Here is a 26,838-nt window from a genome sequence, read left to right as displayed (position 1 = left end):
TACTGGCCTCCTCTGTCAAGTGCCCAGGAAGCAGACTGGGCTGGCACAAGCAGAGCACAGAATGGCCATGTGGAAACATCTAGCAACCTTATAATTGTGTCCAGCCTTTGCTCCAGCTCTCCCTCCTCTGGGAGTTTTTCTTACAGTGGCCCCTGATTAGGTACGTAGCGTTGTAACACAAAAAATGGGAAAGAGCACGATTTTCCCTCTGTAAGGGACAGATAAATAAAAGCGTGGCTTATTCCCACAGTAGAAGACTGTGTAAGGATAAGGCATAAGAAAATGAGTTTAAATGAACTGGGACAAAGCACGAGGATATACCTTGAAGGCACAGAACGGCGAGCGCGACAAGCTACTTCTGGTGCCAGAGAAGCAGGAAGATTTGCCTGCATGGACATTAAAAAATAGTGATAATGATCACCTGAAGAACACTCAGAAGTTAATAGAAGTTTCCTGAAGTGAGGGGTGGGAGTGGGTTGGCCAGGGATGGGGTGAAAACAAGATCCCTCCCTGCATATGCCTCGTTATGTGTGTTTCTTTGAACCATGTGAGTGTGTTGTCTCATCAAAAAAAATTAAATATGGGGAGGTCCCATCATGGCTGAGCAGAAATGAATCCATGAGGACAAAGGTTCGATCCCTGGCCTCACCCAGTGGGTTAAGGATCTGGCATTGCCCTGAGCTGTGGTGTAGGCTGCAGACACGGCTTGGATCCTTTGTTGCTGTAGTTGTGGCATAGGCCAGCCACTACACCCTTAGCCTGGAACCTCCGTATGCCAAGGGTGTGTCCCTAAAAAGACAAAAAAATAAATAAATATGGGAGTTCCCTTGTAGCATAGCAGGTTAAGTATCCAGACTGTCACTGCAGTGGTTGGGGTCACTGCTGTAGTGTGGATTTGATTCCTAGCCTGGAAACTTCTACATGACACAGGCATGGCCAAAAAAAAAAAAAAATCAATATGCACAATTCAATAAGAAGGAAAAAATCTCATGTCAGATTACATGGAACACAGCTAAAAGCATCTTTAGAAGTTGTTTTGTTTTGTTTTGTTTTGTTTTTGTCTTTTCCAGGGCCGTACCCATAGCATGTGGAGGTACCCAGGCTAGGGGTTGAATCGGAGCTGTAGCCACAGGCCTATGCCACAGCCACAGCACTGCGGGATGCTGTGGCTGTGACTAGGCTGGCAGCTGTAGCTCCGATTCGACCCCTAGCCTGGGAACCTCGGGTTCGGCCCTCAAAAGACAAAAAAAAAAAAAAAGACTGTGTATTCACCTCCAGCCCCAATTCTTATTCAGAAACCTTTCTCCTTTGAACTATTAAAGCTTGTCGCAATCCTTCTGCACGGGGAGGGAGCGCAGTCTTTAAGGCATAGCCTGCTGTGACCCTCCTTTGCCTGGCAAATCGATAAAGCTATTTTTTTTCTCCTTTACCCCAAACTCTGTGTTTCAATTTGACACCGGCAGACAGAGGCCAAATTCCAGCAGCAAAACTTGAGAGTTAAGTTTTAACTGGGGCAAAATTAGGACGTGAGGCTGGGAGACATCATCTCAGAGAAACCGCTCTGAGGCAGTGAGGGGGGGAGCTAGGATGTACAGGAGTTTTTGCAACAAAGCACAGGTAGCAGGAGCAAAAGAGGCCTGGGTTCACTGAAATCATTCCTTTTATATGCACCTCCACTATCAGGGCCAGTATCCTGATGTGTCGCTGCCTGCAGGACTCACCAGCTTGCACCCTTGGAGAGACTGCAATTCACAGATGACGGTGACATCCTTTCTATTATCCTTAACTACAGACTGGGGTAGCTCTGAAATACCGCCCCCGAAGAGGAAAGTGGGGATATCAGGATGTGGATAAAGGCGAGCTGAGGTGCACGGTGTGAGCCAGCAACACATTTTACCAAAGTTTGTGGCTGGTCTCCTGAAGGTCGCAAGGAGCAGACAACACCATGAAGGATTTTAGCATTTTTTTCTAAGATGTGAAGAGATGCAAGAATTGGGCACATAAAACCTTCTCTTAAAAACATCTGACTGTGGAGTTCCCGTCGTGGCGCAGTGGTTAACGAATCCGACTAGGAACCATGAGGTTGCAGGTTCGATCCCAGGCCTTGCTTGTGGCTTAAGGATCCAGCGTTGCTATGAGCTGCGGTGTAGGTTGCAGCCGCTGCTTGGATCCCACGTTGCTGTGGCTCTGGCATAGGCCGGTGGCTACAGCTCCGATTAGACCCCTAGCCTAGGAACCTCCATATGCTCTGGGAGCGGCCCAAGAAATGGTAAAAGAAAAAAAAAAAAAAACACATCTGACTGAAGAACTGTTCTTCCAGTTTTCCCAAAGCACAGAATGCTTCCCTCTTGATTTTCACCCTGCACTCTGCTCAGGGCGCGTGCTGCGGGTTGACAGCTGCAGTGGCTGGTGGTTTAATCCACGTAGAGCCGGATGGCAAGTGTTAAACGTCAGTTCACAGAATACATTCATTCATTCACCTGTGCAACAGATGTTAAGTCTGGCTCCTGCCAGGCACTGCTGAGGACCCCAGGACACAGTGCGCACACAGTGGGCGCAGCCCAGCCTTCCAGAGGGGCGTTAAACCACTGAACAAAGAGCCGTCCCAGAGTCACTGCTGTGGCCCAACGGGGATCTGCTCCTCCGCCCAGCACAGTGGGTTAAGGATTCAGCTGTTGCTGCAGCTGTGGCAATCGCAGCTCGAATAGCTCCCTGGCTAGGGAAGTGCATATGCCATGGAGCAGCCCAAAAAGAAAACAGGGAAAAAAAAGAGCCACCCCATCTTTCGCCAACGGTGAGGACCCATGGGGTGCTCTGGGATCCAAGATTTGGAGGTCGTTTGCCCATAACCCCCGGGCTCTCCAGCTGCTCTGCTGGGCGCCAGTCCCTGGGCCGGGGGTTGGGAGGGAGGCGGGGGGAGGGCAAAGACCGGGTTCCACACCTGCTGGGATCCCGCCGCCCGCGGCGAGTGCGGCGCGTGCGCGGGGGGGCGGGGCCCGGAGCTCCGGCCTCCCTTCGCCGGGCGCGTCTCAGCCAGTCGGAGCGCGGCAGCCGTGAGACCCGGAAACGCGAGCGATGGGTGAAGATGCCCGGGCCCGGGCCCCCTTAGACTGAGTGGGCTGGGGGAGGCCAGGCGTGCGCGTCCACCCGCCCACGCACCTACCTGGGCCTGCAGAGGGGAAGGGAAGGGAGGAGTCACACCGCCCCCCAGGCTGTAGCCCCGTCCTGGGTCGACAGCCTGGGGACAGGGCCCCACCGGCGGGAGGGCGGGGGTCCTGGGAACCGGCCGCACGTGGCCTCTCAGGGTTCCAAGAGCTCCCAAGTTCGAGAAACAAGCTGACGGGGGTCTCTGGCGCGGTCGGGAGGGCCCGCGGGCTGAGAAGGTCAGCCCTGGGCGCGGGCGGGAGACAGCGCGGGCGGGAGACAGCGCAGCGCCAGGCGGTCGGGGCTGCGGCCTGGGGTCATGCTGCCAGCGCTCATCCTAACTTGGCCTAACTTGACCCGTTCTCCCTGTGTGACCTTGGGCATGGACTGCACCTCCCTATGGCCCGGTCGCTGGGCTGGGAAGGGAGGGTGGTAGTGATCCCGCTTGCTGTGAGGATGCGGGGAGATGGGGCCAGCCCACGCGGCCCTCAGTGAAGGCTTAGAAATGTTGGCCATTGTTATTACTCTGTTTACTCTAGTTTTATAGAAAACGGAGGTTTTAGTAACTTGCTCAAGGTCACACAGCCAGCAAGTGGCAGAGCCCAGGCCAGCCAATCCTCCACTATATTCTAGAAAGTTCTGCCATGAAGCCCTGCCGAGGTTTTCCTCACCCAGTGGACTCAGCTTATCGTTCCCTCTTCTGGGTATCCCCCACACCCACATCTGGCTCCCCCCCCCCAATCATCCCTGGGGGCAGCGCAGGAGTCTGAGCCCCCTGGGCAGTGCCGTTACCCTGACACATCAGGGCAGAGATGAGGGACTCAGCAAGTGCCGGCTTCATGGTCATTTTTTATTTCAGGTCTCATGTCAGAGCTGAAGCTCGCTGTGCCCTGGGGCCACATTGCCGCCAAAATCTGGGGCCCCCAGCAGGGTTCCCCAGTTCTCTGCCTTCACGGCTGGCTGGACAATGCTAACTCCTTCGACAGGCTCATCCCTCTTCTCCCGAAAGGTGGGCCTGGGGCTGAAGGGGAGCCAAGGATCAGGCGGCAGGATTTTGGGAGGATGAGGAGGGGAGACGGCTGACCTAGACGCCTTCCCCGCCCCTTACCTCTGTCTCAGACTTTCACTACGTGGCCATGGATTTTGGGGGTCACGGGCTCTCATCCCACTATAGCCCAGGTTTCCCGTATTACCACCAAAACTTTGTGACTGAGGTCCGAAGGGTCGTGGCAGGTAAGGGGCGGCGTGTGTGTGTGTGTGTGTGTGTGTGTGTGTGTGTGTGTGTGTGTGTATTGAGGGCAGGGGCTCTGGGATGGATCCCTCATCCTTGGGGTGGGGTGGCCAGGAAGCGATGCCTGCCTGGGAATGAATGGCTTGGGATCTGGCCTCAGTTCTGCCAGGAATTCACAGGCGCCTTTGGGAAGGCTGGAGAGAGCTGCCGAGAAGAGTGTGCTGCCTCCCGTGGGTTCCACCCCTGCGGGGGAGCTGGGTCCCCCTAAACTGGTGTCCTGAGTGGGGCATCCCAGATGCTGGGGAGGGATTTCCAGAGCACAGGGACTGTAGGACGAGGGGCGGGGGGCTGGGCCCATCCTGACCTGGCTCCGTGTGTTTTCAGCCCTGAAATGGAACCGTTTTTCCCTCCTGGGCCACAGTTTTGGTGAGTGCGCTTTGGCCTGGACCTGGCTGGTCTTGGGCTGTGGGGCCGCGAGGAAGGGAGAGGACTTGGGGCACAGGTGCCCTTCCCCCTGCCCTTCTGGGTCCTGCAGGGAGAGAAGAGAGGGTTCCCTGAGCACTGGCACTTGGCCACTGTGCCCTTTGGTCTCAGGCAGCTCCCTAAAGGTACATCTGGCCTCAGAGATGGCCGTCTGCCCATCTGCGAGGGCGACCTGGCCTTCTGAATGGTCAGATCGGATGCAGGGGCCACGGGGTCTCAGAGAGGGAGCCTCAAATTTGATGGCGGTTACAGAGCCCTGCCCGCTGGTGCGGGACAGGAGCCAGGCCCCTAGCTCGGCGGTGGGTCAGCCCCTGGGGAGAAGTTTAGTAGGATTTTGAGAGCTGGGGAATATCAGCTGACTACTGTTTTGTCCCTCAGGTGGCACTGTGGGTGGAATGGTGAGTAGATGGCTTTGCAATGACCACCCCGACCAGCCCTCCAGGCGGGAGGGGAGAGCAGGAGGAGGAGGCGGCGGCGGAGGCACCAGGATAGGGCAGTGCCTCCACCGATCGGGAGTTTCGAGTGGCGTTTTCGTGGCTCAGGCCCGTCTCCTCTGTAGACCCCGTGAGGATCCCTGTGGTGGGGGATTCCTGACGGAGTTGACTGTTGCGGTGTTGCCCACCCCTGTGTCCCAGAGAACCCTGGGGTCCGGCCACCCCCAGGGTCTGGAGCTTAGTGCTGGGTGCAGACTGCAGGAGGAAGCGGGGAGGAAGGCGCCCTGACGGGCTGGGAGGTTCTTGCTGGCCTCTCGCTCCATCTTGGGGAAGATGGAGCCCCGTCTCCTTTTTCCTCTTCTCTTCATTCTTCCCTTTTTGTGTCACATCACAGTTTTCCTGTATCTTCCCCGAGATGGTGGATAAACTTATCTTGCTGGACTCCTCACCATTTGTCCTGGACACTAATGTAAGAACGGGGCTTTCGTGGATGCTGTCACTGGAAGAGACCAGGTCCCAGGGGGTGCCCTTGGTGGAGACCAGCGAGGCGGAGGGAGGTGGCAAAGGGTGGACAAGGGGAACCCCCCCCAGAGGACAGGGTTATGCTGTTTATGCCATAGGAGTGGGCAGAGGACAGGGCGAACCTGTGTCATTCTTAGAAACCCCGTGTGTGGCCTGGGGCCTGCGGAATGCCAGGGCCATCACGAAGTGGCAGGGGTGGGAGTGGGTAGGAGCAGCCGGTAGAGGAAGCTCCAGGGGCACACAGTTTGGGGGGGCCACTGCACTGGTGCTCAAAGCAGTGGGTTGCAGACAGGGCCAGGCTCTTCTCTGAATGAGCTGGGCTGGCCCCCTGGGTACACTGGAAGCCCCTGATCTGTCCCCCTCTGCCGTCTCTTCTCCAACACGTGGAGTGAGTGTTAGTTAACAGATGAACTCGCCAGCCTGGATGGTCTGTGACTTACGGTCCGTATTAGTGCCTCTTTGCCAAGCACCTGGCGGTTGACAGGGATGTCCTTCCTTTCCGCTCCATCACTGAGCCGGGTCCCTCCAGCTGTCCCCGGCCACGGGCAGGGCTGGGCTGGCTGTGAGCATTTGCTCGGGATCACTAGCAACCAGCAGGGGCTGACCCCGAGCCACCCCTCCTGGGGTCAGAATGCATCTTGGGCTAAGAGGGGCCCAGCTGAGGGGCTGCTGAGGGTGGAGGGTGGGGCCGGGGAGGGGCCGAGCCCCTCTGGGTGCAGCCTGGAGCCTGGGCCCCCCCAGCAGAACCCATGAATCCTCAGGAAGTAGAGAACATGCTGAGCTACAAGCGGAGAGCCATAGAGCACACGCTGCAGGTGGAGGCCTCCAACAAGCCGTCGAGAGTGGTCAGCCCGCAGGAGATGCTGCAGGGGTGGGTGCTGGCGACCGAGACCCGTGGGGTCCCGGGGGAGTCGTGGACACTGAGGGAGGACGTCTCTGGGGTACCTTGGAAGCTTCTGACTCCTACTCGCAAGTCCACAGCAAGTCTGTTTTCTGTCCGTGCTCACGTGGGCATCAGGCCGCCTGGTGCCCCTCAGACAGTCCAGCAGGGACTTTATTCGCCTTCATGCTGCCCTCGCTGGGGCCGTGCCCTTCACCGCACCCCGCCACACACACACCACTGATGCCAACTCCCCGTTGATACTGGCCTGTTGTCCTTTGCGGGGTGGCCTCCCTTTCCCCGCCCTCCTCTCTCCTCTCGTCGGGCCTCCCCGGCCCCAGGGCACCCTGCGTCCTCTGTCTCCCCCAGGCTGCTGAAGAACAACAGTCACGTGGGAGAGGAGTGTGGGGCGCTCCTCCTGCAGAGAGGAACCACGCCGGTGGCCGCAGGTAAGCCCCGCGCTGTCCCCGGCTGTTGCTTTTGGGCACTGTCCTCGCCGCGGCGTGGTCATGGCAAAGCTGTGTCGCCGCTTGCTCTGGATCAGGCCTGATCCTGAGGGCTTTGCAGAAAGTCCCTTGTTTCATGCTCCCACTGCCCTACACCCGTCCCACTTAGAGCAGGAGAAACAGGCTCGAAAGGGTCTGGTGACTTGTGCCAGGTCTCATGTCTGTTGCACGTCTCAGAAAGCCACATCCTGCGGGGAGCTCCGTCAGGGGTCTGGGACTAAATGCTGAGCACAGCAGCCCTGCCCTGCCAGCCCCGTGTGTGGGCGCCCAGTGTCAGAGACTAGGCTTTGAGGACTCCCACAGGGCAGGTGCCGCTGAAGAGGCTTCTCAGAATGAAGTAGAATTGGTGGCACCGGGGCTTCCGGGCAGCATCAGGCCTGTGTCTCTATGCTTGCTTTGCCGGCGTGTCTGCTCTGTGCCCAGCCACGCGGAGGCTGCAGGGGCCGTGGTGAGCCTGCCTCTGCTGGTGGCCCCGGGCTTGGCTGGCACAGCTCCAGGGGGTGCCGCCTGCAGGTGCCCTTGCTGGCAGGGCCTGGCCTGACCTGGGAGCTGAGCAAAGAGGAGGCTCTGCTGGCTCAGATCGGGCGCAAGTCAAACCTGGTCTTCTCGGGTTTACAAAGCCCCAGAAGAGGCGGACGTCAGAAACCCAGTGACTGTGGGAGCGGAACAGGCTGTGGAATTAGTTCAGCTGCTGGGAATGAGGCGCGAGGAAGTGGTGGGGTCTGTGGTGGGGACCGTGGAAGGGACCGTGGCACCGAGACGGCGTGCCCTGCAGGGCGGCCCCTGGCGCTTAACGGGAACTCAGGTCTTACACGTGCAGAATTTCCAGTTGCTCAGCAGAAGCCAGAGATCTGCTGTGTCTTTCCCCGCGGTTGCCAGCACACGATGAAGTCAAGTGGAATGAGCTCAGGGGGCTTGGGACCTGAGTGGGGACTGTCTCAGTTAGTGTCTCTTTACCTGCTCCTCCCCAAATCCATCTCGGAGAAGGGAGGCTGAGGGCAGAGGCAGTGGGCCCAGCTTCCCCATGTGCTGGCACAGATGGCAGGCCCAGGGGGCCCTTGGTGCGGAAGTAGGCTAATCTGGAATAAGACACACGCCTGGCCAGGCTGGGGAAGCTGATTAGGCCAGGCTGGGGTCACAGCAATGGCACAGACACTGAGCTAGTTGTCACGGGGTGGGGGAGAAGAGGGGGGTGTCCCGGGGCAGTGGGCCGGCAGCTGGGTCACTGTGTCGGGACCAGCCCCCCCAGGCCCCACCCCCAGCAGCGTGGCCCTTTGAGGCCCGGGGTTAACCTCAAAGAAGACGAGGTGGCTCCCAGGCAGCGTGCTTTTGGAGAGGAGCGTGTTCCAGGCTGCCCAGAGCCCCCGAGAGCCCCACTGCATTCTGGAGCAGGACCCACTCCATCATCCAACCCGACCCCCCTCCCGCCAGATCCATGCCTTTCCCGGGGCTGCCTTCCTGGCATCCCACAGACGGGGCGGCTCACACGCAGCCGTTCACTCTTATGGTTTTAGAGGCCAGAGACCCAGGGAGGGAGCGTTGGCAGGGCTGTGCCTCTCTCCTGGTTTCTGGTGGCCTTGGGAATTCCTCGTGTGGCCCCCTCCCCACGTCCTCACAGAGGGTTAGCTGAGGGCGCTCTGGGAAAATCCAGCGGGCGAGGGAGTCGGGATGTGGGGCTGAGCTTTTACACGATGGGTCTGGGAGTTCCCTAGTGGCCTGGCCGTGTAAAGATTCAGTGTCGTCAGTGCCAAAAAGAAAAAAACTGAAGCATCTGCCTTGGCCTCGTGGGAAAGGTGGCTTCTGACCCAAGCGCTGCAGGTGAGCTCCCGGGAAAGGCCTTGAGGCGTGACCTTGATCGGGCTTGTGGGAGAAAGAGGAGGCAGCGGGCCAGGGCCAAGGCGGAGGCCCCGGCTGTCTTTTCTGCCTCTAGGCTGTGTTGCCAGCCCAGCCCTGGCCTCTGGAAACGGGCTTGGGGTGTCCGCGCGAATGAGCAAGGGTCCAGCTGTGGGGGGGCTTAATGACCAAGGACCGTCCTGTGTCAGTTTCTGCGCCCACAGCTGCCCCCCTGGGGCTGCACAGACCCCATCACAAGCCGGGCAGCCTGGGCCTCCAAGCATGATTTGTTTGACGTGTGCGGTTTAAACACAAGCTTTGGCATGAAGGGGATTTTGAACAGGTTGCTCATATTGAGAATAGATTTTATGTAAAAATGGAGATTTCCAGTTTCTTTTGAAAAACGGGAAGACCTGGCAGCACATCCTGTATTCCCTCCCTGTGGACAATACTGGACAGGGACCCCGCTGCCGCGTGAGCAGGCACTGCACTCCCTCTGCCCAGCCTCTGCGGGTGTTGGAGTCTGTGACCTTGGCAGGTCCCAGCCGTGGAAGGGGGGTGGCGTTCACCCTCCCAGAAACTCCACACTCAGAGCTTTTTGCTGGGGCCTTATCACGTAGGCGTGATTGCTTATTAACTTAGCCTCTAGCCCCACCCTGCCCCTCCTCTCAAAGGACCAGGGCTGGGGCTGAAAGTTCCAAGCTTCTAATCATGGCCTGCCCTTTCTGGTGACCAGCCCCCATCCTGAAGCCATCCGAGAGCCCACCAGTCTCACCCAGGAAATTCCAAGGGATTTAGGAGCTCTGTGCCGGGAACCGGGGTCAGAGACCAAATGCTAGGAAAAAGATGCTTCTAGCACTTTTACCATTGAGGACATGACACAGGTTTTAGGAGCTCTGGCCAGGAACCAAGGACCAGGACTAAAAAATATGTTTTATTGTAATTTCACGGTCTCCATTGGGTGTGGCAGGACACGGAGGAGCTTTGATAGGAGGGTTTTGATAATATCTCCTGCATTTGAAACTATTTTCTGGAGTTCCTGTCATGGTGCAGCAGAAACGAATCTGACTAGGAACGATGAGGTTGCGGGTTCAATCCCTGGCCTTGCTCACTGGGTTAAGGATCTGGTGTTGCCGTGAGCTGTGGTGTAGGTTGCAGACGCGGCTCGGATCCTGTGTGGCTGTGGCTGTGGTGGAGGCCGGTGGCTACAGCTCTGATTTGACCCCTCGCCTGGGAACCTCCATATGCTACGGGTGCGGTCCTAAAAAGACAAATAAATAAAACTATTTTCTTATAAAATGTACATTTCATGCAGCTTTTCAGGGATTTCAAAACCCTTGGAGGGGTCTCTCAGAAGTCTCTGGTGTACTGGCCTGAGGAGACCACCCCTCCAGGCCAAGCCTACCCTTGTCCCTCCTTGGTTCCTTCCCAGTAAAGCCGTGGGGCTGGCATCTGCCTCTTTATGGCTGTTGAGGGGATTTAATGAGGTAAACTGGTGCAGAAGCCCTGCTTACAGCTGCTAGCCTTGGTGACTGTGGGATCAGAATCTAATTGAGAAAATACCAAGCATCAATCTTTTCCACGTCCAGAGACACCAGAGCCACTTGTTCCTGGATCTGATGTTTGGACTCCTTTCAGTGGCCCGCTGGTCTGACGTGCAGGTCTGCCCTCACAAAGGTCACTGTCACAGTGGAGGAAGACAGAGAAGCAGCCAGTTGCGGGAGTGCAGGTCAGGGAGTGTCAGGTGGAAGCGAGACTTGGAAGAGCCGGAGGACATGGCCCAGAGGAGGGGTGGGGCCTCGGGGCACAAGGGGGGACTAGTACCTAAGGGTCACCCACCCCCAAAACAAGCCACTTTTTTTCTTTTTTTGGTTTTTAGGGCCGCACCCACGGCATATGGAAGTTCCCAGGCTGGGATTGAATCAGAGCTACAGCTACCTGCCTACACCACAGCCGCAGCAACGCCAGATCCCAACTGCATCTGTGACCTACACCACAGCTCACAGCAACGCCAGATCCTTAACCCACTGAGCGAGGCCAGGGATCGAACCCGTGTCCTCATGGATACTATGCTAGGTTCTTAATCCCCTGAGCCACAGTGGGAACTCTAAAGATAAGCCTCTTTATTTATTTATTTTTAATTTTATTTATTTTTCGCTTTTTAGGGCAGCACCCACAACATATGGAAGTTTCCAGGCTAGAGGTTGAATCGGGGTTACAGGTGCTGGCCCACACCACAGCCACAACAAAGCGTGATCCAGGCTGCATTTGCAACCTGCACCACAGCTCACAGCCATGCCAGATCCCTGGCCCACCGAGTGAGGCCAGGGATTGAACCCACATCCTCATGGATACTAGTCAGATTTGTGTCCGCTGAGCCACGATGGGAACTCCTAAGACAAGCCTCTTTTTAAGTCTTTTCACCTCTGAGCAGCTGAAGCCCAGGCCTGGAGGAAAGGGGAGGGCAGTGAGCCTGGGAGCAGGGGACTGGTTATCTCTGCAGGGAGGTCATGGCCAAAGCTGGAGGCGGCCCAGAGGCCTCAGCCTTGGTTTCATTAGCTGAGATGATTCTAGTGGTGCAGTGACCAGAAAAGCTTCCAACTATGTGGTCCTTCTAAGTATTTTGAGTCACAAATGCCTAAGAATCTGTCAACAATTAGTCATCTGAAAGTTCCATAATCTCTAATTAGAGGGGGAAATCTAATAATTACGGAAAAGAGCTCTCCTTAATGTTTCCATAATTGTTCCTTTCTCGGAAAGCCACTTTGTATTCCAACATTAGTTTTCCAGCAGGGAGACCCCCTCCTCAAAGTACCCCTCCCCCATGGGGTGGACCGTGTGACCAAGGGGCTGGACAGAGATGCCAACCTAGTTATCATTTATTTGTTTAATTTAATATTACTTTTTGACCAGGTGCTAGATCATATGGTTTAAAAATCTCAATAACAGGAGTTCCTGTCATGGCTTAGTGGAAACGAATCTGACTAGTATCCACGAGGACACAGGTTCGATCCCTGGCCTCGCTCAGTGGGTTAAGGATCTGGCGTTGCCGTGAGCTGTGGTGTATGTTGAAGACACAGCTCAGATCTGGCGTGGCTATGGCATGGGCCGGTGGCTGCAGCTCTAATTCAACCCCTAGCCTGTGAACCTCTATATGCCACAGGTGCAGCCCTAAAAAAGACACCCCCCCCAAAAAAAAAAATCTCAATAATAGAAGTTCCTGTTGTGGCTCAGCAGATTAAGAACCTGACATAGTCTATGAGGATGCAGGTTCAATCCCTGGCCTCGCTCAGTGGGTTAAGGATCCGGCATTGCCGTGAGCTGTGGCGTAGGCTGGCAGCTGCAGCTCCTGTTCAACCTCGAGCCCAGAAACTTCCATGTGCCTCAGGTGTGGTCTTTTAGGAGACCTTTATTTCTGGAAAGAAAAAATGTGTGCATCTTACTGGGTTCACCCCATTTTCCCGTCCATCCTGTTCCTCAGATAACCCCAGTTAGGTTTGCTCCCTTTCTTAGGTAAATACAAACACTCGCATGTACATCCGTGCTTCCGCTCTTAGACAGCAGCAGATCAGCACCTTAGAGCAGCTTCTAAAGCCTCCTTGCTTTTTATGTTTATCAGATCTTTATTTTTTATTTTTTGCCTTTGAGGGTCACATCCACGGCATATGGAAGTTTCCAGACTAGGGGTCCAATCAGAGCTGTACGTGCCGGCCTACACCACAGCCATAGCAACGCAGGATCCAAGCCGCACCTTTGACCTACACCACAGCTCACGGTAACGCGAGGTCCTTAACCCAAGGCCAGGGATCGAACCTGCGTCCTCATGTCTGCTCCCCTCCAACTTTCATTTTGTGGCTCAGTATCTTCAACAATTGATGACGCAGTTCTTGGGTACCGGGCACCTCCTGGTGTTAAACACCCACACGAACATCTTAGTAAGGTTCTCAGCGGTGAGACTGATGCCAAGTCGAGGTCCGTTCGCGTGGTCTCTGCTGCCGCTGGGGTGGCCGGGGGAGATTCCCGCGTGAGTGGCCCTGGTCCATGGCCGGGTAGCCCTGGGCAAGCTCTGCTCCAGCTGAACCCAAGAGGACGTTGAGGGTGAACCCCACCAGTCTTGGCTGAGGAAAGGAGCCCTGGCTAGAAGGGCCCAGGGTCCCCCGGGCAGCTGAGTCCCCGACCCTGACAGGCGGTGCTGAGGCCACACCTGTGTGCTTCCTTCCAGGCCTGGTGATGAACAGAGACCGGAGGATCTCTTGGGTGAGTACTGCGTCCTCCCGACGGCCAGCCTCTTCTTTTATTGTAGTAAAATGTTCATGGCATGATATGTGTCATATCTAAACCATTCATGAGGGGACCACTCAGTGGCATTAAATACATTCATGAGGAGTTCCCGCTGTGGAGCAGTGGGTTAAGGACTGGACTGCAGCAGCTTGGGTTGCTGCAGAGGTGTGGGTTTGATCCCCGGCGCAGCACAGTGGTTTAAAGGATCCGGAGTTGCTGCAGCTGCGGCTCAGATTCAGTCCCTGGCCTGGGAACTTCCATATGCCATAAAATAATAATAAAATTATATGTATAATATATATAAATGAATACAACCATGATGTTGTGCAACCATCACCGCCCCCGCATTTTTCATCACCCCCAGTTAAACCTCCATACCCACTGAACACTGGCTCCGCATTCCCCTCCCCCAGCCCCCGATGACCAGTTGACTCCCAGGGACCTCACATGGGTGGAGTCATACAGGGTGTGGCATTTGGTGTCTGGCTGCCTTCCCAGGTTCATCCGTGTCGCCCTGTATCAGAACTTCCTTCCTTTAATGGCTGAATAGCAACGGATGTCCCCATCCGTTGGCAGACACTGGGTGGGTTACTGTGAATGGTGCTGCTGGGAACGCCAGTGTACAGACATCGGTTCAGACTTCTGCTTTCAGTTCTCTTAGATACACACATCTTAGGAGTTCCCATTGTGGCTCAGAAGGTTATGAACCCAACATAATGTCCATGAGGATGTGGCTTAAGGATCCGGCGTTGGCGTGAGCTGCGGTGTAGGTCGCAGACTTGGCTCGGATCTGGTGTGGCTCTGATTCGATCCCTAGTCTGGGAGCTTCTATGTGACTTGGGTGTGGCCATAAAAAGCAAAACAAAAACAAAAAACAATAAAAGCCCTTAAAAACCAGTAGCCGGTCTGGAGGTCTGTAACAGGAGCATTGTGGCAACCCAGTTGCCTCTGCCACATACAGGCTGTGTGACCTTGGGCAAGGCACTTAGCCTCTCTGAACTTCGGTTGTCTTGCATGCAGGAAGTGTGTTCACTTATTCGTCTATTCACTCCCTCAGCCAGTTGATGAGCAGCTAGGAGGTGCCAGCTCCTGTGCCTGCCTTGGTAGGGTTGCTGTGAGGACTAGCCAGGGTCACATGTGTCAAGGGACCTGTCACTTCAAGTGCTCTTATTTTGATTGCTTAAAAGGATGAAATGCTGCCATTTGAGGTGGCAGCCAGGGGGCGCTCTGAGCTGTTGCCCGGGCCCCGGCTTGGACGTGAGGCTTGAACCAGGGCATCAGCCAAGCAGATGGGGATGTTTGAGTTTGGTTTGGGTCCAGCTGGGATTTGTTCTCGCGTTTGGGGAGGTAGGGATCCACTTTCCTCTCTTCCCCAGAGGAACAGCCAGGGAACGGCTTCATGACCTTCCGCTACACAAAGAGGTTGTACGTAGAACAGCACACACCCCACGAATCAATGGAAGTATTGATAAGTAGGGCTTACTAACACGGAGAATTTCTGTTCATCAAAAGACAGTAGTGAGAGAGCGAAAAGGCAGGCCGCGGCCACCGTGCTCAAAGGCCCTCTGGGGGAAACACCCTCCTGTTGTCGCCTTTGAGGACAATGCGGCACAAACCCAGTGTTGGATTTTCACATCCGGCGACAGGAGCGGAGGTAGCATCCCCGTCTGGGCCTCAGGGACCGGCACGTAATTAAGCCGTGGGCCTGACCGAGCCGTCGAGCCAGAGAGGCCCCCGTCGTGGCACAGAAGCATATTAAAGCCACACTGAGAGGCTTGGAGGGGAGGGGACAGTCTGTGCTTGAGCTGGGTCCTGGCGCCACCTCCTGTTGGCTGCTGACAGTGACACTGTTACTTAGCCGCTTGGATCCTCTGGGGAAGACGAATGTGTGGCCTGTCTGGGTCCTCAGGAGATTTTCATTCGTGGGGCCTTGGATGACAGGGCACCTCTGTTCCTGGACGCGGTCCCGAGGTCATTGTAGCCTGAGGAGCGGGGAACGGCTGGGACGGTCAGGGCAGAGCAAGGACACTGGGTTTTGTCGTGGCTGTGACCAGTCAGCTGTGTGCGTGTGTCTGCACAGGATCTGTGGGTTCGCCGCCATGGGGTAGGGACTGGGCATCAGGTGACCCAGTCAGTCCCTGTGGAGCTTCTTGAATTAGCCGCTCGGGACACACAGCCCCTCTGCTGTTGCGCTGTGTGCCGAGAGCCCCTGCCCTCAGAAGGTTCTCGAACTGGAGCCGCCCGTCCAGTAGAAGTGTGATGCGAGCGCGTGTTAAGGTCACATCTTCTCGTGGCCATGAGAAGAGTGAGAGGAAACAACTCTAGTGACATTCTGGAGTTTCCGCTGTGACACTGGGGTCAGTGGTGTCTCAGGAGTGCTAGGACGCAGGTTCCTGGCCCAGCACAGTGGGTGAAGGACCCGGTGTTGCCGCAGCTCCTGCTTAGGTCTCATCTGTGGCTTGGATCTGATCTGTGGCCGGGAATTCCATAGGCCGTGGGGGGGGGGATATATATTATTAGTGTGTAAATATATATATACACACACACACACACACACTAATTCAGCATATCCAAGATGTTACCATTTCAGCATGTCATCAACATAAAAAATCACTGGGCTATTTGACATTTTTTCTTACTAAGTCTTCAAAATCCAGTGTGCAGTTTATACCTAGAGCCCATCTGAGGCTGGACTGGCCCTGTTTCAGGCACTTAATAGCCACATGTGGTGATGGCTACCACGTGGAGAGCACAGATGGAGCCCTCCTAAACGGTCATAAGACAGGGTCAGGCCAGCGGGGGCCATGGGGACAGCAGTGTACCCTGCACTGTGGCTTTAGTGAATTCCTTGCTCATGTAAATGGTTGGTGGAGACAGGTGGGCTCCATCTGCAGAGGCCAGAGCCCAGGCTGGCTTGGCAGCACTGCAGGGCATCCAACGGACTGGGAAGGGAGGTGGGGAGGGGCCAGACCTCAGCCCTGAAATCTTTTATTTTTTTTCTTTGTCTTTTCGCCTTTTCTAGAGCCGCTCCCCTGGAGGCTCCCAGGCTAGGGGTCGAATCAGAGCTGTAGCCAACTGGCCTACACCAGAGCCACAGCAACACAGGACCCGAGCCACGTCTGCAACCTACACCACAGCTCACGGCAACGCCGGATCCTTAACCCACTGAGCGAGGCCAGGGATCGAACCCGCAACTTCATGGTTCCTAGGCGGATTCATTAACCACTGTGCCACGACAGGAACTCCTCAGTCCTGAGATCTAAGCCCGGGTCACGCCTCTGCGTTTTTTTGCATGACCACACCTGGCTGAGCGGATTCTGGGATGTCCTCTGGCTGGGCATCCCTGTGCCCAGGAAGAGGGAGAACTAATTTTAGGGGGGAACAAAGAGCCCTCTGCTGAGGTGGTGGTGTGGTTGGGCCCTGGGCTTGGTCCTGGCTTAGATGGCCGAAGAGGCCGCCACTGCCCTCAGGAGAGGTGGGTGTCGTACCCACAGCCGTGCCCGCTGCCCTGTGGTGAGAGTTCGCTGTGGTTTTGTCTCTGCAGCCAGAGCAGAGCTTCGAGTTCATCAGCAGGGAGCTGTTTGTACATGCCATCAAGCAGCTGCAGGCCCGCGTCCTGCTCATCAAGTAAGTCTGAACCAAGTGCCGGGGTGAAGGTGAAAGCCAGGAACCTCCCGCAGGAGGCCATGCTGCCAGTTTTCTTGGGAGGCCCCCCGGCAGCTGGTATAAGGCAGGCAGGCAGGCAAAGCGATGGAAGGACAGGGCAGCAGGGGGCAGACAAGGTCTAACCGCACCCTCCACAGGGGTCCATGCAGGCCATGCCCAGTAAGGCAGACTGGCAGGCACTGTGGCCTGGCCCTTCCAGCCACCCTGGACCCCTCACCCCCCCTAGGCCTACACCGCTCCTCCATCTGCCAGTCTCCCCTCCTCCAGTCCCAGGCAGAAAAGCCTTTGGGTCCCACAGCACAACATTCTCTGGTGTGGCAGGAACTGTGCTGTCCAGGGACCTAGCTGTGTCTCCGGTGCCAAGCACAAGGGTTGAGGGGCAGATCTAAACCACAGTGAGACACACTGCACGCCCTCTAGCACAGCGAGACTCCCAGAGTGAGATAACAGGTGTTGGCAAGGATGTGGAGGAACCAGAACCTTCACCCGCCGCCGCGGGATCGTGAAATGGCACGGCCACTTCGGAAGAGTCTGGCAGTTTCTCAAGCCATTAGTGGATCCAGCAGGTCCATGCCTAGGTGTGATTCCAACATCTGTCCACACCACAGCTTGTAGCAATGGCTCACAGCAGCATCCTTCGTAAGTGAGTGAGTAGTGCTGGAGGCGGCCCAAAGGTCCATCATAGGCAGACGAGAGCCGAACATGCTCCAGCCACACGACAGGCTGGTTTCCAGCAATAAGCTGGAGTGAGGCACAGGTACACACTGCAACGGGGGTGAACTTTGAAAACATCAAGCTGATCAAAAGAAGCCAGTGCCCTTGTGGTACAGCGGCGTTGTCACTGGAGCGGCTTAGACAACAGCCGTGGCGCAGAACTTCCACAGTGTGGGCAAGACTGGAAAAAAAGTCCCGAGAGCCCATCGTGTGTGATTACATTCACACGCAAATCCAGATGGGGATTGAGAGAACTCAGCAGTGCTTCTGCGAAAACGGGAGCTGTGTGGGAAGATACAGGTTTGGGGGGTTTCTTTTTTGGTTTTTTTTTTAGGTGATAAAACATGTTCTAAAATTGACTGGTGATGGTTGCACAACTCTGAATACACTAAAATCCATGGAACTGGGAGTTCCCTGGTGGTCTAGTGGTTAGGACTGTTTTCATTGCTGTGACCTGGTTTCAGTCCCTGAGCTGCAAACTGAGATTCCTCATCAAGCCACTGCATACCATGACCAAAGAAAGAAAAAACAAAACACAAAGAATTGGACCTTTTAAATGGGTAAGATCATCTCAGCAAAGCTGTTAAAAAGAGAAAGCAAGCATGTACCCAAGAGCAGGTCACCATTCAGCGTCAGTGACTGTGGGAAGGTCCCCCGAGATAAACCTGAAATGCTTCACCCGCGCAGGCCTTGGTGAGCTGAGCCCATGGAGCCAGCGGGGGCCAAAGGGTTCAATCCTCAAGTAAACCTGGGCTCAGCGGGACCGTCGCAGGGAGACCCAGGCTGGTCTGTTAGTGCCTGGAGCTCAGGGCCGGGGTGGGCAAGCAGAGGTGGTTCCAGATGAGCTGTCTTGTTTTCCAGAGCAATGCAAGGATTTTACAACGTGAGGAGGGAGCATGACGCTGACAAGGAGCCCATGCAGTTCGTGACCAGCATGCTGAGATCTCTCCTCCGAGAGGTGGGTGCGCGGGGGTTGGGGCGGCTGGGCCGTCCAGAGCCCTCCCCCCCCCTTCTCTTTTCTTGCACTGGGACCCCTGGCCTGGCCCCGGGTCTAACAGGTGGCTTCGCTCCCTGCTGTGGTCCCTGGAGTCGCATGTACATCCGCACCGAGAGCAGATGTTCCATTGGCAGGATCTCCCGCTTCTATTGTCCTCACATATCCCCGGGGCCAAGGCCAAGTCAGCAGTTCCAGTTTCCTAGGGTCCCAAGTGGGAACAGGTGACCAGTCCCAGCCGTGGCTGCTGGCCACCAAGGTGGAGGGCTGGGATGTGCTGTGGCTTTGACCCGCGCCTGCTTCCTGGGAGTGCCTGGATCTTCATGACCCTTGCTGACCCCAAACGCCTGCCCCTGGGGCCTGCTCAGACCACCTGGTGTCTTCACAGAAGGGCAGCCTGCGTGTAGCCAGCCAGCCAGTAGCAGCACCTCCTGTCTTGTCACATTGGTCTCTCTCCTGGGCAAGGGCAGGTCTGAGAGGCTGCCCATTCTCTTTCCAAGTGGACCTTAGATGATGGTCAGACCAGCAGCAGCCCTGGCTGCTGGCCCCTCCCCTGCCTCACTCAGAATGCCCCAGAACCACAGGGTTTTTTGGGCTCTCCCCTTCCAGAGCCTGGGGGGGAAGGGGTGCCGTGATGACCAGGGCTGGCAGAGCTGTGGGTCTGTCGCTGCCAGGGCTCCCCTGGGCCCGAGGAGCCTGCCTCCAGGTTACCTCACGGCGCATCCCTCTCTCCCCCAGCGGTTCCAGTACGTGGAAGTCCCAGGTAATCACTACGTCCATCTGAACCAGCCCCAGCACGTGGCCGGCGTCATCGGCTCCTTTTTACAGAGCAAGGCGATCCCCGCCCAGCTGTAGCCACGGCCTGCGGCTAAAGACCTGCCGCTTGGCACCGGACTCCCAGCTGGCGAGCCCAGGCCAGGCGTGGTCAGCGGAGGATCCTGTGGCAGTTGAGGGGGCGGGGGGGGGATAAAGGGAACAGGACAAGATTCTGACCTTAACGTCTGACCTCAAGACAGTGTCTGGATCCAGGGCATTATCTGTTCTGTGAGTGGGTAGCGGGGGGGGGGGGGGGGGGGGGGGGCGGGGGTGCAGACCCACCAACTTTTGTAGCCTTTTCTTGGTGCCCAACTGGATGAAAAATACAATGTTCCCTTATCCTCGCTGCTTCCAAGGCTGTTCCACTGCCAGCAGGGGCTTCTCGACTGGCGGGGGGAGGGGGCGACAGAGCAGACACAGCCCTGAGGGGAGCCCAGAGGCAGGCTGGGGACAAGCCCAGGGGAGGGAAGGCGCCACCTCCGGGCCCCAGGACTGCCAAAGCACAGGAGCCCGGGGCGGGGTTGGGGGGGACTTGTCCTCGGCCCCAGCCGCTGTGGCCTTGGACGGCTAGGGCTGTTGGACACCACGGCCCCTTGGCGCATTCCAGGCCCTCAGGTCCTGTGGGCGCCACCCATCCACCTCCGCGGGCCGCAAGCCGCGGGCAGGTGCGGCTCAGTAGGGCCGGAACTTGCGCTGGGCCCGCATCAGCTCGATCCTCTGCTTGTCCTCCTCAAACTTCTTGCGCAGCTGCGCTAGATCTGGGGCAGGAGAGGAAAAGACACGGGCCAGGGCTGAGACAGCAGGCCCTGCAGGAGCTGCACCCCACTGCCCCCACTCCCCACGGGGCGCTCAGCACAGCCTCCCCCCGCCTCCACTGTGTGGAACGGTGTGGACGCTGAAGGGAAATGGAGCTGACTGCAGCCCAGTCAGAGAGGGGAGGCTGAGGCGGAGAGGACAGCGGGCCTGAGGCTCCAGGGAGAAGACTCTCCAGGTCAAGGAGAAGGCACCCGGAAAGCACAAGGGCACTTGCTCCTTATCCCCGCCCGCAACACGCACCCCCAGGTGAAGACGGTTCTGGGGGTGCTGAGACGCCCCCCAGCTGCCTCTCTAGCTCTTCCCATTGCAGCTACTGGTCCAGGAAGGATGTTGGTAAGAAGTATACACATCCACAGAGCGCCAGAGAATTCGGGGGACAGCTCTGTCCCCTGACCGGGTCAGAGGGGTGTGTGGGGTCTTGAGCCCAAGAGAGGGAAGGCCGACAGAGGCCCGCTGTCCGGTGAATGCAGAGAGGACGAGAGCAGAGTGACGGGGTGGAAGCAGGACGGGCAGGGGGCGGGGAGGAGCAGGGAGGCCGAGAACAGCGCAGCCGGGCTGGGGCTCAGGGCCTGTCCCGAGTGCCAAGGCCAGGACCCTCTCCCACAAGCAGGAGACCAGGAGGCCTGGGCAGTGAGCTCAGTATCATCGCTGAGCCCAGAGCCTACTGGGAAGTCTGTGCCCAGGGATACCCCACCCGCCCACAGCAGCATCCACAAGGCCTCGTCTGTGGCCTGGGCACCAGGGCAGGGCCCGAAGGACAGGGCTCGGGGCGCAGCCTTACGTTCCATCTTGGTCTCGCGGTGCTGCCAGGCGTAGAAGTTGAGCAGTTCCTTGCGGGCGCGCTTCCGCTTCTCCCTCTCCAGCACCCGCAGGCTGGCCGCCTCTGTCCGCGGGAGCACTGGCCGCCGGCCACGGCGCGTCACCTTCACCCAGCCCTCCTCGTCGGGGACCCCTTCCTCCTCCTTGGCCTTAGCCTCCTCCTGCAAGGAACGTGGCCCAGTGACGGGCAGGCACCAGGGACCCACCCTGCAGCCCCAGGGGCACCTCTCGGCACCCCCTCCCGCCTCCACACCCGGAACCACCTGCGAGTTTGGGGGGCAGACATGCCAACCCTGCCTCCTCTTGCACCCTCGACCCCGCTCACCCCAGACCATCCAGAGACTAGACGCTGCCCAGCCAGGAGGCCCAGGACGCAGAGGAGAGAAGGAGCCCGGACTCCACACGGTGACAGGACAGGCTGCCACCACCCCGCCCCCTGGAGCCACCCCAGCGCATCTAGGGCCTCTCGGTCCCCACGGCCCCACAGGCGACGCTCAGTCGGCCGTACAGCAGCCCCACCTCCGCCATCTTCTTGTCGTACGTCTCCATGAACGTGTCCACATCCACCCGCAGGGCCTCGGGGTCCGGCACCGAGTCCGTGTAGTCTCGGATCCACTCTGAGGGAGAAGGGCGTGAGGGCAGGGGGACCCGGCAGGCCGGGCAGCATCTTGGCACACAGGCCGAAGGATGGAGACCAGCGTTCCGGTGGTGAGGAGGATTCTGGGGGTGGCAAGCTGGGCCCTCGCCTCCGCGCACCGTGGGCGGCGCGAGCTCGGGCCTCCCACTCGCTGCTCTCAGGGCCAGCGGTCCCCTGGCAGCCGCCGCCCCACACGCTCCCTCCCCAGCCCGCGCCCAGGAAGGCGCCGCCGCAGTACTGACTGTGAACGCCACTCTTCACGGGGTGACTCTCTGTTGAGACCAGCAAAGGGCCCTTCAGGGCCAAGGCAGCTGCCAGCCCACCTGGCTTCTGGAAGGCCACATAGGCCACCCGGAACCCCTGTGGGGAGGGAGGGGCGTCAGTGCCAGGAGGCTGCCCGCCCTCCCAGCCTCCCAGGCCTGGCCCAAGGGCTCAAGAGCCCATCCCATGCGCTGGGCCTGGGGGCTGCGCGGGCCGTCCTGACCCCGGGGCCGGGCGGCCACACTCCCAGTTACCCAACCTCTGCTTAAAGGGACCCGATCCCACCCACGCTTCACCGGGAGCCTCTCCTCCGGGTGCGGGAGGGACTGGGCGAAAGGCCGCCTCTGCCGGGGCCAGGAGAGGCCGGCAGGTGCGGCGCAAGCTGGTTCACTCTGCTAGACGCGAGGCGGGGGCTCAGGGGACAAGGGAGAGGAGACCGGTGCCACTGGGCCTGAGAATCGACTCCAGTGGGGGTGGGGGAAGCAGTGGGGAGCTCGGCGAAGCCCCTCGGGCAGCAGGCGGCCGAGGCTGAGCCTCCACCCAGGACCGTGGAAGGACGGGATGCCGTGGGGAAAGGAGAGGAGGCCGCTTCCCTGCCAGCCCTCCTCGACTGCACAGGCTGGGGGCGGCCTGGGCGCAGGGGAGCTTGCAGGGCCCACCGCCACCCCGCCACCGCCCTCCCCTCACACACCAGGGACCCTGCCCAAGCCCTCACCCTGTGCCCTCATTCAAACAGACCCCAGTGCTGAAGACTTACGGGCACCGGCTTGGGGTCAAAAAACTTTGACTTTGGCTCCTGTGGGCTCCCGGCGAGGTCCGGCTTCTCCTGTAACTGCACAGACTGGACGGCGCCGCAGGGGGACAGGAGGCGGGACAGGCACTCCTGCCGGGCCGGGGAGACGCACAGGGTGAAGGGGGGCTACAGGGCATTTCTGGAGCCTCCCTCCACCCAGGACAGCACTGCCAGGGGACTGGGGCCCCTGAAGTCTCAGAGTCCAAGCTGGGGGCGTGCACAGAAGGCCTGGGCAAGCCACACCCCCTCAGCACAGAAGTCACAATCCTGGCCACCTACGGCCAAAGAACTCCAGATGCCACAAGGCAGCCCAAGACGAAAAAGACACCCTCTTGGAGTTCCCTTGTGGCGCAGCAGGTTAAGGATCCCACACTGTCACTGGATCGCTCCTGGGGCACAAGTTTGATCCCTGGCTGAGGCGTCCACATGCTGCAGGCGTGACGAAAAACAACAATACAAAAAAGACACACTCTCCTGTTTTTTCCTCTCTTTAACTGTAGAGGGATCTTTTAGAAATTAATACTTCTTTTTTGAAAAAAAAGTTCATCTAAAACCCAGCAATTCCATTGGTTTCTTTTCTGTAAATTAGTGAAACACTAAACAACTTTTGTGAAAAAAACTAATAGAAATGTATGGATAGTAGACTCACAGGTAATTTTGTTTTCTTCTTTCCTTTTTTTAAACCATGGACATGTATTCTTTTTGCTTTTTAGGGCCACACCCGTAGCATCTTGAAGTTCCCAGGCTAGGGGCTGAATCAGAGCTGCAGCTGCCGGCCTACACCACAGCCACGCCAGATCTGAGCTGCATCTGCGTCTGCCACCTGCATCACAGCTCACGGCAACACCAGATACTCAACCCACTGAATGGGGATCAAACCTGCATCCTCATGGATACTAGTAGGGCTTGTAACCCTCTGAGCCACAATAGGAATGCCCAATTTTTCTTTTTTTAAAGACAACTATTATGTGGCACACAAGCAGGTAAACAGGACTTTCACAATACTCAAGAAAAAATGTTTGGGACCAAGTGTCTCTTAGTATGGAATCATGCAAGACAGAAACAGTTATGTGTCTGTCAACCGTTTTAAGCAATAGATGGTATCTAATCAGGGGAAAAAACATATTAATTCAAACAATTCTGGGTAACATATAGAAAGCTCTGGGCTCCTTAAAATTATCTGAGTGTGTGTGTGTGTATATATATATATATATATTTTTTTTTTTTCTCCTTTTTTTAGGGCTACACCCACGGAGGGTCCCAGGCTAGAGATCAAATCAGAGCTGTAGCTGCCGGCCTACACCACAGCTCAAGACAACGCTGGATCCTTAACCCGCTGAGCGAGGCCACAGATCGAAACTGTGTCCTCATGGTTACTAAGTCAGATTCATTTCCATGAGAGACGGGAACTCATGTATTTTTAAAAAAGTATCTCTTTGGGGGCTGTGCCTGTTGGCATGCAGAAGTTCCTAGGCCAGGGATGGAACCCACACCACAGTAGCAACCCAAGCCGCTACAGTGACACCACCAGATCCTTAACCTGCTAAACCTCAAGGGAACTCCTAAAAACATGTTTTTAAAAAGCCAACTTCTGGTCACAAGAGGTAGCCTTCTAGACACCATCCCCAAAGCCCCAGTTAGCTGCTTCCGTCTCACCACTGAGGACTTGGTAGGGGGCCCGTGGGAGCCCCGCCCTGCCTGGAGCCCCCACCCACGCCTCAGGTTCCCTCTCAGAGACGGGCTTACCTCTGTGCAGTATGGGGGCACATTGAGGACAAAAAGGGTCCGCTTCTGAGGCCAGGAAGACTTGGTGTCTCCCCGAACTCTGTGCTCTCTCACATAGAGGTGATGAGAGGCCTGTTGCTTTTCAGAGAACTTGATCGGAATGGCTGGAAGGAAAATGGGGGTGCTGTCAGGTTCAGGCTGTCCCTTCCTAGGCCCGTGTGTCTGTCCGTCCATCCGTCCTTCACTGAACCCTTCCCCTGGGAAACGGCTCTGAACGAACAGAAAATCAGCCCAGGAGGGGCTCCCAAGCTGGTGGGAGAGAGAAATGAGACAAGTTCAAATTCTGCTGCTCTTGGGGTAAACACCAAAATCCTTCACCGGGGCCACAGGCCCTGTGTGACCCTGGCCACCTCTGCAGCCTCTTCTCACACCATCCTCCTCCCACCACACCACATGCTGGGCCCTCAGGCCTCCTCTGTTCCCCCGTAAGCCAGGGCCTCACACATGCTGCTCTCTTTACGTGAAACATCAGCCCTCGTCCCTCTGCCCATTCTTCAGGTTTTCAGGTCTCTTCCTCAGTGACAGCCTTACACGCCAGGTTAGATGCACCTGCTCTGTGCCTTCTTCTCTCATGGTCTCTAAGTCTCTATTTGTGTGTCTGTGGCTTTTTTTTAAAGTCTTTTCATTTTAATAAAGCATTTTTCAGTGATACATAATCTTTCAGCATCTTTATTCCACATTTGATTTGCCAACAGTCATCCTTGGAGTTCCAGTTGTGGCTCAGTGGTTAACGAATCTGACTAGCATCTGTAAGGATGAGGGTTGGATCCCTGGCCTCGCTCAGTGGGTTAAGGATCCTGTGTTGCCATGGCAGTGGTGTAGGCCGGCGACTATAGCTCAGATTTGACCCCTAGCCTAGGAACCTCCATATGCCACAGGTGCAGCCCTAAAGAGCCAAAAGAAGGCAAACAAACAAACAAAACAGTCATCCTAATGGATGATTCAGCTGTGTGCTCATCTTGCCTGCTGTATAATATTCCATTGTTCTGTGGTTATTTGGATAATCACCGGCTTTCCCACCAATTTTAATCCTCATAAGTTAAAGGCTGTTCTGTTCGTCTCACCACCTTCTTCAGAGCACAATGAGGATAGTTACAACCCCTGCACTCAGAAAGCTCACATGCTAAAGTGAGAAGAGAGCAAGTAAGTGTGTAACAAGATTTTATCAAGAGAGAAATAAACACATAGAGTGAAGTAGTTGGGGTGGGGGGCAGTGATGGACAGCAGAGGCCCTTAGACCTGCCATCAGGATCGCCTCTTCCAGCAAGCAAGTATTAAAGCTTAGACCAGAATGACACAAAGCCCTGTAACAGGGCAGAGGGGAGGAGCTCTGAAGAAGACACAGTAAGTACAAAACCCTGAGGATGTAAAGAGCTTGTTGCCTCAGAGGAGCAGAAAGAGCTGTAGGTTAGCAGGTGCCGGAATATGAGGGGCCAGCCACACAGGTCAATGATGGGAGGTGTGGATTTTGTTTTAGGTACTAACTTTAGCCACTGGAGGGAGTTCAGTAAGCATGGGGGGCATAGTTTGTGAGGCAAGCTCTGATATAGATCTGATTTAAATCTTACTTTAAGGGAATTCCCTTGTGGCGCAGCGGGTTAAGGATCCGCGTGTCACTGCCGCGGCGCGGGTTCGATCCCTGGCCTGGGAACTTCCACATGCTGCATGCTCGGCCCAGAAGGGGGAAAAAAAAAAATCTGACTTTAAAAAGAACATTCTGGTTCCTGGGTGAAAAAGAGAAGGCAGGCACAAGGACAGAAACACATACTGGCCCAGGTGAGAGCCGAAGGGGATAGGACTAGGAACTGCAAAGAGGTGCAGATAAGTGGAAGTCGCGCACCTCAGGAGCAGAGTGTAGACAGACACAGCTTCGCCCTATGAGAGTGTGGACAGAGGTAGATTCACTTAAGGGAAGCGTTAACCATACTAGACTGATCTCGGGCGAGTGGAGCCAGCCGAGAACAGAGCGCCGCGTGGGTCTTGCGGGGCCGCGGCCTTACGACCTTTTGGGCCTTTATGTGCGGCTGCTCCTGGGGGCCGCGAGCCACTGCTGACCCCGGGCCTCTTCCCGGCGAAGCCTAGCCACCCCCTGGCCCCGCGTCCCGCAGCTCCTCACCTGAGTAGCCGGGCGGGCTCAGAAGCCCCTTCTCAGAGTCCCGCGCTGCACGCTTCCTCCTGCGGGCCACCATCTTGTCGACCGGAAGTCGCGGAGGCCCCTGGGAG

The 26,838-nt window shown here is 56.8% G+C and overlaps 2 protein-coding genes across 9 annotated transcripts in view; one reads left to right on the top strand and one right to left on the bottom strand.

Annotated features, from left to right (window-relative positions):
• The window catches only part of SERHL2 (serine hydrolase like 2), a 26,000-nt gene extending 6,147 nt beyond the window's left edge, over positions 1–19,853 (top strand). Inside the window, exons 1-12 of one of the 7 annotated variants that reach the window (XM_047786079.1) lie at positions 2,295–2,794; positions 4,004–4,153; positions 4,264–4,377; positions 4,760–4,801; positions 5,237–5,256; positions 5,687–5,761; positions 6,576–6,685; positions 7,064–7,143; positions 13,256–13,290; positions 16,859–16,941; positions 18,556–18,652; positions 19,427–19,853. In XM_047786079.1, coding sequence (XP_047642035.1) covers positions 2,731–2,794; positions 4,004–4,153; positions 4,264–4,377; positions 4,760–4,801; positions 5,237–5,256; positions 5,687–5,761; positions 6,576–6,685; positions 7,064–7,143; positions 13,256–13,290; positions 16,859–16,941; positions 18,556–18,652; positions 19,427–19,543 — 987 coding nt within the window. In that variant the 5' untranslated portion in view covers positions 2,295–2,730 and the 3' untranslated portion in view covers positions 19,544–19,853. Of the gene's footprint in view, positions 1–2,289; positions 2,795–2,998; positions 3,080–4,003; positions 4,154–4,263; positions 4,378–4,759; positions 4,802–5,236; positions 5,257–5,686; positions 5,762–6,575; positions 6,686–7,063; positions 7,144–13,255; positions 13,291–16,858; positions 16,942–18,555 lie in introns of those variants that run through there. The other 6 variants (XM_047786081.1, XM_047786075.1, XM_047786076.1 and 3 more) reach the window with 6 other exon arrangements.
• On the bottom strand, positions 18,233–26,838 carry RRP7A (ribosomal RNA processing 7 homolog A). 2 transcript variants are annotated; one of them, XM_047786083.1, is made up of 7 exons: positions 26,732–26,838; positions 24,577–24,719; positions 22,795–22,920; positions 22,019–22,136; positions 21,659–21,756; positions 21,102–21,300; positions 18,233–20,262 (listed from the first exon to the last, which is right to left on the bottom strand). In XM_047786083.1, the coding sequence occupies exons 1-7, from the start codon at positions 26,802–26,804 to the stop codon at positions 20,177–20,179; spliced, it is 843 nt and encodes a 280-aa protein (XP_047642039.1). In that variant the 5' UTR covers positions 26,805–26,838; the 3' UTR covers positions 18,233–20,176. The 2 variants fall into 2 exon arrangements, with proteins under 2 accessions (XP_047642039.1, XP_047642040.1); XM_047786084.1 differs by having other exon boundaries at positions 24,577–24,864; positions 26,732–26,795.

This window comes from Phacochoerus africanus, chromosome 7 (genome assembly GCF_016906955.1).
Source record: "Phacochoerus africanus isolate WHEZ1 chromosome 7, ROS_Pafr_v1, whole genome shotgun sequence".
NCBI lineage: Eukaryota > Metazoa > Chordata > Mammalia > Artiodactyla > Suidae > Phacochoerus > Phacochoerus africanus.
Note: the sequence above shows the minus strand (reverse complement) of the source record. Positions and strands in the feature narration are given on the sequence as shown.